The sequence below is a fragment of the Coturnix japonica genome, chromosome 2 (genome assembly GCF_054131305.1).
Source record: "Coturnix japonica strain WE chromosome 2, WE-NBRP24, whole genome shotgun sequence".
Lineage (NCBI taxonomy): Eukaryota > Metazoa > Chordata > Aves > Galliformes > Phasianidae > Coturnix > Coturnix japonica.
The window spans coordinates 21053574-21064252 of NC_140664.1; the positions used below are offsets into that span (position 1 = coordinate 21053574).

A 10679-nucleotide genomic window follows, 5' to 3' on the forward strand; every position below is an offset into this window, starting at 1 on the left:
TCTTGCTTTTCTAAACATTTCCCCCCCTTGCATTTCCCTCCTCCTCTAAGCTGATTCAGATCAGCTCTAAGCACCACCCTCACACTAGATGGTGATTTGAGGAGCTACTTTTGCCTTCATGTACATAAATATGAAATAGCTTGTTAAGTACCAGCTATAAAGTACTTCTGTTTTATATCTGATGGAAAATTCCTGCCTAATTGCAATGAGCACCACCTGGTCAAACTGTAAGCGGACAGAGAGAGATGGCAGTGAGGAGTTTACTTCATCCTGCAGAGAGCATTCCTTTAAGACATGATTATTGAAGCACAGAATTGATAGTATTCAAACATGAGATCACTCTAAGTTTAATATTGCACAAGCCAGCAGCATCCAAGCCCTCGTGCTTTTACGACAACACTTGGCCTTATGGTTTTTCTCTTCTTGTGCTGTGTCTCTAGCGGTTTTTGCTGCAGATTTGTTGACAGGCAAAGAGTGTGAGAGGACAGGGCAGATCGGGATCGCAGAGCCCAGTATCAGTCTGTGGAGGTGTGTTTGGTAATGCAGGCCCATGGTCAGCCTTATTGAGTAGAGCTCCATCCACAATTCATTAATTAACCTGCTCTTATGCCTGGTAAGCAAATAGCAGGGCATGTATTGTGGGATCACTGGAGAGCTGTGTTTGCTTTACCTTGATTTCTATGAAGACAACACACAATGTCTGGCAATCGCTGATCTAACACGAGCCATAACTAAACGCAAAGCCTTTTCTGACTGTGATTAATTTCTGCTGTCTGTGCTTTCTGCTATCATACAAGTTAAACATTTGGGTGAGACGTTAGAGCCTACGGTTCTGCTGGCATCCATCTGGCCATAAAACTCTGCAGCCCTGTGATGGACAGGTTTTGCATTATTATAGGAGGTGACGAGTGACAGGCGACATAAAGAGAATTGAAATCCCTTGAGGGTGCAGCACGCAGCTCTGCAGCCATCCGCTCCCCCACTTCATTTACATTTTGCAAAAGGGAGGAGCAACTTCAGAACTCGGTGTGCTGACAGCAAAGTGCTCTGCTTTGAGACCCACTGGCCTTGCCATAAACATTCCCTGACAGGGGTTGTGCCGTGTTTTGCTGTGCTGTACAGTGAGCACAAACAGTTGTTGTGTGCATCCTACGCAGAGCTGCAGGGCTTGGAGCCAGGGCAGCCACTGCTGAACAGAGGTGATCCAACAGGATGGGCTCAGAAGATCCCTGAAAACCCTCATGAAAAATGCAGAAGTGCAACAAAGCTGAAGGGGAGAGAAATCAGGCATATCTCAGTAGAAGAGTTTCATAAAGGTCTGCATTATCAGAGGAAATGTTCTGTACAAGGCTTACGTGAGACACGAAAATGCAGAAGTCTGTGACATGAGTGCCAGGCAGTACCAAGGGAAGGGATGTTCCACCCTGCACAGCGCTGGTGCTAAAGCTCAGCTGCCAGGGGAAGGGCAGTCACAGGTTTGGAAAAAGAAGGAAAAACAGTGGGAGTTTGCTGTAGACTTCTGTATAACTGATGGTATCCCTACCAAGTATTTTGTGGAGGTTTATTTCTTTGCTCTGTTAATTGTGATTTCCACACAGGCTGTTAGAAATGGCACCATTTGAGGAGCAGGCACATGCTTTGTGGTGCATACACTGTATAGCCATCTCTCCTAATAAACTGCAGACAGAATCTGCACCGTGTTGCCCAGGCTCTGTGCTCTGTAATTCACATCCGTCTTTGCTGGCGTCCAGCTGGAGCAGCACTCAGTCTGTGGGCAGCCGTTCTGTTGAGCCCTTGCAGGAGGAGTGCTGCAGCAGGGGTGGGAGATGGCTGGTAGAGACTTGGAAGGTGATGGAAAAAGTAGGATTGTATGTTTTGGATCTCTTTAAAAGACAAAAAAACCAAACCAAAACAAACAAACAAAAAAAACAACAACAGAATAATATTCATGCTTGTGAGATAATTCTAAAATGATATTCAGATCTTTTATTCCACAAAAAAACATCTTGTCCAGTGGGGAGTTAACTGCATTTTGCAGACAGAGAACATCACACATTTACTGCATTATATTCATTAATGAAACACGTAGTTTTAAAAACACCATTAATCCTGCTGGCGTTTGAATGCAGAACTGAGCAAGATGGAAGGACATGTTTTTTTTTTAATTTTTCCACTTGCCTGTTTTCCTCATGTCAGCCCCAAATGTGTTTGTTTTACTGGCAACACCAAGACAATCATATGATTTCAAGTAAGTCTTTTGAGGCTGTTTGTAAGTTTTTGCTTTTCTGCATGTCTGCTTCCTCCCAGTTGGGGGTTGGCTGTTGGATGGAAAGGCCAACCACGTCACGGAAAAGCCCTGTCTCCGATCAGATGGGCTTAATATAAACCAGGTTCGCTGAGAAGGAATTAAAGAGGCAGCCCGTAAGCGGGAGGGGATTTACTCTGGCAGAGCAGCTCAGTGTAACACAGCCCACGGAGCGGAAGGCAGCGCGAACCCGGAGCTGACAGCGTGGACAGTCACATACAAGTAAGGAATCTCTGGCCACTGTGCATTGGGTCCTGTGTCTGTGGGGTTTGTTGTGGCTTTGTAGACCCACACAGCTGAGTGCAGTGCATGCCATCAAACCTGGGCTTGGACTGCGACGTGATTGTTTATTGATGGTCATCATTTGTTTGGGCTCTGATATCTGACTGAATTGGAATTGCTTTTTCTCATCTGGTCTTTTCAATGGGGAAACTGAAAGAAAGTAATGCATGGTAAATCAAACTGCGGTTACTATCTGACTTTGTGAAGCAGGCTTTGCTTGATGCCTAGTTTCTTGTCAGAATCTAGTTTTGCCACCAAGCACTGCGTGTCACAGAGTAAGTACTGCGAGTGCTGTAATAAGTTCAGATAGAAAGTGGGTTTGGTCTGCTTATTCTCCAGCCTGATCTATGTTCATTCTAAGAAGTTTTCAGATAGCTTTGTGTGAAAAGGAGTAGTGATCTGCGCATGTTGTTTTCATGTGTTGCTGTGCTTGTTTTCATTCACCGCTTGTTATTCAAGTTTGAAAGTTCATTTCATGGGCAGCTCTCCTGCCTACTGACATGGAGAACAGAGCTGATAAAATTCAGATATACTCCAAAAAGCAAAATGTCCAAATAGCCACAGAAGTAACATTCCTAAAAATGGTAGCTGGTGGCCCGTGAGAATGACATCACTGTGCTCTGCCGCCAACCCGCTCAAAACTGAGTTTGCTAATTTAAGTGTAATTAGGGGCCATGCTAAGGTTGGAAGAGCTAACCTATTAGCTAATTGTGAAACAGATGAAGTTTCTGATTTAGTATTTGTAAACTTATGATCTTTTTCTGCCAGTGCCACCTTCTGTAATGGCTTGAACATATACCTCCTCTGAAAAGTCATTGGACTTGGTTGTGTCCCTGCTAGCAGCCAGAAAGCCACTGTTTTAAGCTTATCCTGACATAGATGAGACCCAAAGACATGTGCTTGCTTGCATGGCTTTCCTCTCCTACGGGAGCTGTGTAAGATTGTGAGTTTGAGGTATGAGGGATGGGTCCCTCTGCTTGCCCCAGGAGGCAGGAGGGCAGGGAGCATTGCCTGCAGGTGCTGCCCATCTCTTGATGGGGATGCAGCCATATGTGAGCTCTGCTGAGTGCTTCCCTGCCCATACACTTAGCACTACAGGAAACATGTACAGGCTAAAGACAGATAGGATTAGTGTATGGGGGTGGCATCATCCCCAGGAAAAAGCCTCTGACTCACAAGCTAGAAATATTTCTTTGCGTACTAGTACTAGCAACTGCAAAAGTGTGGAGTCTCCTTTTTTGTTGTTGTTGTTGCATACTGTATCCCCGTAGAAGAGCAGGACCTGATGCCTTGAGATGGTGTGTTTGTAAGTATTTTGAGAATAAAGTGTATGGCTTCCACATTTCTCACCAGGGGTAAAAAAATGACCCTCAACAACGTTACCATGCGTCGCACCCACCACAGCAGCCTGCAGCAGCAGCAGCAGCGATGGAGCATTCCTGCTGATGGGAAGAACCTGTTGGTCCAGAAGGACTCCAACGAGTACAATGTGCAGAAGCGATACACCATCAGTCCTGACGAATACTACAGAAGGAGCTGGTCCTCGGAGTCATCTGACTCTGTCATCTCCTCTGAGTCCTGCAGCAACTGCTACAGAGTGGTGCTGATTGGGGAGCAAGGTGTGGGCAAATCGTCGCTGGCCAACATCTTTGCAGGGGTACACGACAGCATTGACAGTGACTGCGAGGTGCTGGGAGGTAGGTCACCATGCTCTGGGGTCTGTGTTTGCTCACCACCAGCCATGGCAGCAGAAATTGACGTGGAAAATCAGAAAGTTCAATTAATGTAAAATTGACGTAGCAAACATCTGGATCTGATTGTCAAAAGCAATTCCAACACATGCATCTCTCTTAAGAAAACAAGAATAAGCAAAGTAAGCTACAACAAGGATGGTACTCTCTAATAACAACTCAAAGCGTCTGAAAAGGAACAATACAGATTCTCATGCTTTTTTATTTCAAAGAATTTGTTGGAAGCTGCCATTCAGTATTCATTCTGGTCCTATTCTTGTGTCACCACAGGCTCCAAAGGGCTATTTCCAGCTTTCTATAGGGCAGAGGAAAACAAGGACCTTTCCTTGTGGTCCACAAGAATGTAATGCTCAGAAATAATATGCAATGAAAAATAAAAAGCCCTATCCAATTCTCCAAAACATTTGCCATTATATGTTATCTCAGCCTTACATATGAATATGTTGTGTCAGCATAGGCTGTAGGGAGTCTGAGCAAAATATGTCTACCCCTCATTTCATGTTCCCGTGTTAGTGAGGATTTTGAAACCTTCCTTAGTCCCAAAGACTAGTCACTGCAGAAGGTGAGGCTGTGGCACCCAGCCATGAGGGTGTGAGCAAGGTGCTGTGGAAGAAGGGACATGCAGTGATAGAAGCCTGCTGTGGTCCTAAGGACACAGGTGCTGTCATCTTGGTAACACGTGCAAGTTGCTGGCTGGTTTTGCTATTCAACACACAGGGCATTTCTCTCCTCTATCTGTTCACCTCTATCTGGTGCCCATGCCAGCACGGAGAGTTTCTGAGCTGTTTTTCCCCAGCCTTTTGTGGAGCATAGGCAGGACAGGTTTTTTTGTTCTTAAGCCAGGATTTACTTTGCACATCCTTGTCAGATAGTTTCCTTCTTCATGAGAAGCAGTATGGATTCTTCATTCATTTGCACTCCCAGCACTACTGCTTGGAGGATGGCCATGACCAGTTTTCAAGGCCAGCTTTATGGAAGTATCAGGAAACCTGCTGTTGTATTTCCCCTTTTTAAATGTTGACTGCAAAGTAAGCTCACTGGATGGAGCTGTGACCAACCTGATCTAGCTGTAGGTGTCCCTGTTCATGGCAAGGGAGTTGAATTAGATGGCCCTTAAAGGTCCTTTCCAACTGAAAAGCTTCCATGATTCTATGATTCTGATCAGGGGCAGAACATCTTCAAGTAGTGTGGTTACGTACTTGTAGCCTCTCTCTGTGTCATGGAGAACAAAGAAGTAGTCCTCTAAATGTTGTCCTCTGGTGCAGATGGATCTTGTTCCCATGCCAATGCTGGATCAGTCAAAGAAACCATTATCCAAACTTGAGCTTACAAACTGGAAATATTATTGCAAGAGATGATGGTCTCAGGACAGCCAATTCACAGAGGGGAATACAGCTGCTCCAAGGGATTAGTTTTGCAACTAACTATAAGATTAATCTGACTCATGAACACAGATGCCCCTCTTGATTAGCTTTGTGCTTTGAATCCTTCAATTTTAAGCTGTGTCAAGCCTGTGCTCTTGTTTACAGTGTTTGATTTTATTTTAAATACAGAGTATTTTTGGCTGAGTCTTTTGCTTGGTTGTAGATTTCTGGCTTCGAGAAAAGCCTGTGATTACAATTTGGGGAAAAGTTCACTCCACTAATACCCAAAAGAAAGTGTATGAGGCAGGAGTTAAGGCATGGTCCTATCTACAAGCATAGCTGGAACAGACTCCTCACACAGTGCAGGGAAAGGTTCAGTATTCTGAGAAACCCCAAGCCCAGCATCTTTCACTGGCCAGCAACACAAGTCTAGAGGGGGATTTGAGCCTCACACTACTCATCCAAATGTCCTTGGATCTGGGGGGAAGAAGAATTAGTATTTGAAGTGGAAACTAGACTGAGAATTTCACAGCAAGGATTGATTGTGATTGAGTGGGAACAGCCCCTCCAGATCTAGGGAGAACTTAGTCACGCAGCACTTATTATCTAGATATGGGTCATTTTGGTTTCAGTAAAAAATAAATAACTGCTGTGGTTTGTTGACTGCTTTGCTTTTTGACATCAAAGGTAATGTGGGAAACTGTGAAATGGGAAAGAAATGGGATGCAGCAATCATTTCAGTCTCAGCAGCTCCCGTCTCACAAAACCGTGCCCTCTTTGCTTGGTGGGCTGTTAGCTGTATTGCTCTCAGCAGCAGTGACTGTTCACCCGTAAACTGTCCCCGCTAAAGTGAAAGCAAATATTTTCCATTACTCAGCCTCGCTGGACTCTGCTGCTCCCGTGGGGCAAATGTTCAGCCTTTGGTTATTTCTTCCACTGGTTCTATTTTCTCTCTCACATAAGACAAAGACAATATCAATGAAAATAATAAACATCTCATTTTCTGATCTTTGTCTGCTTCATATATCATGGAAAGTAAGACAACCAGTAATGAACAGAAGGCAGGTTTAGTGCTGATGGAAATGTGGAAAGAACTGAACATGAGCCAGCACAAAACTTGGCTCACTAACTTGAACTGTGAAAAAATTATACTTAGTAAGCTATTTGTTTTTTTATAATGTACGTGATGTCACAAAATAATATGTTAACAACTTTTCCATTTTTCTCTTACAGAAGACACATATGAAAGAACCCTGATGGTGGATGGGGAGAGTGCAACCATTGTACTGCTCGACATGTGGGATAACAAGGTACAGCATTTATTTATACATAAGAGTTGAATGCCGAAAGAAAAGTACACATGAATGAGGGCTAGTATGAAAAGTAGTTATCTTTTGGGAAAGAAAATATGTTTTTCTATACTTCATCATCAGGAAAAACACAGGATCAATATCCTCCCCAAAGCAAACCAAGCACGCCTAACGGCTCTGTGTAGTGTGAGCCTGAGAAGAGTAAACCTCTTCTTTATTTTTTTAATGATAAGACAAAACATTCAAGACAATTTCTAAACAGTGTTCATTCTGATCTAAATCTAGTATAATGAATTATCAGGGGCAAATTTCACCCTCCTTTATGCTGAAGTATTCATGTGGTCACCACTTTGGAATTGCTTTTAGTACAACTGTGATTCAAACCATATCCAGTGCAGTTACAGAGGGAATGTGTTTAGATTCTCCAATGTTATATTTTCTAAGCAAAATCTGTCCTGGGCATAACAGTGTCTGATTGTTTGCTTTGAACAGCGTGAAGGAGAATGGATTCGAGACCACTGCATGAAAGTGGGAGATGCCTACTTGATTGTCTACTCCATCACAGACCGAGCAAGCTTTGAGAAAGCTTCTGAACTCAGAATACAGCTCCGCAGGGCTCGGCAGAAAGAAGATATTCCCATTATTTTGGTTGGCAACAAAAGTGACCTTGTCAGGTGCCGCGAAGTTTCAGTAGCAGGTAAGGAAAATGATGAGGATAAAAACGTTGATGAATTAAAAACTCTGATGAATTAAAACTCTCTCACACCGTTCATTTCACTGGCCTGGGCAGGTGCTGCACAGCCTTTCAGGAGAGATCTGCTTGGTGCCTTGCTCTGAGATGCTAAAGCATCCATCCCTCTGCTTCATGCAAATGAGTAAAGAGCTTGTGCCACGGTCCCAGAGCCTGAGGAGTCCTAAGCCCATAAATAGGAATAGAAAGATATCAGGGGAAGCTACTGTTGACTCTCAAGCTCTTCAGTCAGTAGAATCTCTTCTTATGCAGATTTCCCCAAGGTTTAGGTGATATAACACATGGCACCTCATTAGATAATCTCTTCTTGACCAGAGCCCAGAGGAAACCCGGGTTTCTTGGCTCAGCATTTTCTTCTCACTACAGCTATCCTGCCTGTTCCCCAGTTGATCTAGACTTTTGTTTCACTGGGGTAGGTGCAGATCCTCTGGTCACTGTCAAGATTGCTCTAAGTGAAGGATTTGAACAGAGGTAGCTCATCACAAAGCCAAAGATGATCATGTTAATTCTCATGTCTCTCTGGCCAACTTGAAAAGTCCCCTGAAAGATTTAGTGATGAGTTTCCAGCAAGTTAGAAGACAGCATGAATTGGCTTTCATGTTAACGACATCTGCCAGGTCTAGTTTATACTCCAACAGTCTGAGATAAGAACTGTGATATCAGATATACCTCTGAAGTTATGGGCATAGTTCTGCCTTTAAGGATTTGGTAGTTGTGCCTGTTACACCAAATCTGGTATTGTTTGAAGACCCTGGATTGTACACCTGGCCTATGTAGGGGGCTTGGGCCCTGCCTCCTGTGGTAATGAGAGCCATGCTGCGCTCAAGAGGGACACTGCCGTCACCATTTAATGTGACTTGTGGGAGTCTGCTTGTATGATGACCAGGTGATTTTGAGTCATGGCTGACCTCTACACCCCTTCTGTCAGTGCATGTCAGCTGGCTGCCTCCCTTCACAGCCAATGGTGAGAACCAGACTTCTCCAGGAGCTTGGCTTTCCTTGCAGCCAGGGGATTGTGACACAGAGCAGATGAATCACAGCCTACCAGGCAGCAGTAGATGATTAAAGACTTATCCGTGTCTATATTAGGCTTGAGGAATTCCCCTGGTGCCAGTGGCTCCCCCCTTGTGACAGCCCACAGCCGTATTGCTTCCCTCCCTGGTTCATGACATCTCCTGACATATACTCATTGTGATTTTGCAGAGGGCCGAGCATGTGCTGTTGTGTTTGACTGCAAGTTCATCGAGACTTCTGCAGCTGTGCAGCACAACGTGAAAGAGCTCTTTGAAGGCATCGTGAGGCAAGTGAGGCTCAGGAGAGACAGCAAGGAAAAGAACGAGAAGCGGCTGGCTTACCAGAAACGGAGAGAGAGCATCCCAAAGAAAGCCAGGCGGTTTTGGGGCAAAATAGTTGCCAAGAACAACAAGAACATGGCCTTCAAACTCAAGTCCAAGTCTTGTCATGACCTATCAGTACTTTAAAAACATTGGACTCTGCCAGTGCTTATGGCATTTTGTGGACATTATCGAACTATGTTGTGGGAAATAATCTATATTAGATTGGGCTATGAAAATGACTTAGATTCACAGTTGTGATGGTGATGATACGTGCTGACATAAGAACAGCACAGTGCATGGAAATATCTCTGTTTCATTTTCTTTCGTAGTTTTATAAGAAAAGTATTATGATTCAAAATAGTGCTGGGAAAGCATTCCGGAATATACCTGTTTCTTCTTCACTCACCTTTTGATATTAGCTTAAGAACCTCAAACTGTCATGACTTGGGAAGTGAATACTACACTTTTTACTCTTCTCACTGTAATTACTCTTTTATTTTTATTTTCTTTTTTGGAAATTGTGTGATGAATTGAGGAACTGACCAGGCATTGATCCCTCACCAATTGGCTGGTCAGGCTTGAGCACCCACAGCTGAAAATATGCGTTGTTGTAGAATAGCCACCAAAACACTTCATTATTTCAAGGATTGGTTTCAATGAGTTTACACATCTCTAACTTCGAAAACATTTACAGGAAAAATCCTATAGTCAAATAAATTTTCCTCTCATGTTTCTATGTTAGGGGCCTGTTTAAAACTCATAGTTAAAATAAAATTAAAGCACAATCTGTATCAAAGAACATCAAGTGCAGGATGCCAAACCTTTGTAAATCACCTGAGCTTTTTTAAGAAACCACACGGACTTCTTGTATCCAGTCTTGGCCTTTCTCTATGCCAGAGCTATGCTGTATTTATTGTCGTGCAAGATAACAAGCATTTTAATGTTGAGGGGAAATATATTTATTACCAAGTTTCTTAAAGAATAATGTTAATTTTATTACTGTTTTCTATCTAATATCTTTTTTTCAGATATGCAAGTTTTTACTTCATGCCTTGTAATAAAACAAATAAAATATATGACTGCCTTTGAGACTCACTGGGAAACCCCTGATAATTCTTTTAAGTTGAGAAAAATATTTTGAATGCTTGGGAAGATTTCTGGCTGACAAGGACAGGGAGAATTCCTCATGTCTCTGAACACAGAGGCTACTTAGCAACCCAGAGCCACAAAGCAAGGATCACCCGCATTCCCAAACCTATTTGTGCTCCCTCATGTACAGACAGGATTGAGGTGCCAAAGATAAAAATAAGTCATTCTTAAAAAACGTATGTGCCCCAAAGTCTGAAAGCACTTCAGAACCATTAGCTCACTTCATTGGTCTAGATGAAGCAAAATGCTACATTTGAGTTAGGTGCCCTAATCCTCAATTTACGTTGGACATAATGATGTTGGTGTAGATTTCCTCCTGACTATGCTGGTTTATATGGGCATTCCTCAGAGTTTCAGGTAGATGTAGAGTCATTCTGTTTTGCCAGAAGATAGTTCAGAAAAGCCAGATCTGCAGCCTAGTGGCTCATTT

General features: G+C 43.3%; 1 protein-coding gene across 1 annotated transcript; it reads left to right on the plus strand.

Moving 5' to 3' along the window:
* The first annotated feature begins 2236 nt into the window (after positions 1 to 2236).
* On the plus strand, positions 2237 to 10176 carry GEM (GTP binding protein overexpressed in skeletal muscle). Its single transcript, XM_015855980.3, has 5 exons — positions 2237 to 2527; positions 3941 to 4284; positions 6936 to 7012; positions 7505 to 7709; positions 8967 to 10176. The coding sequence occupies exons 2-5, from the start codon at positions 3951 to 3953 to the stop codon at positions 9242 to 9244; spliced, it is 894 nt and encodes a 297-aa protein (XP_015711466.2). The 5' UTR covers positions 2237 to 2527; positions 3941 to 3950; the 3' UTR covers positions 9245 to 10176.
* The last annotated feature ends 503 nt before the right edge of the window (positions 10177 to 10679 follow it).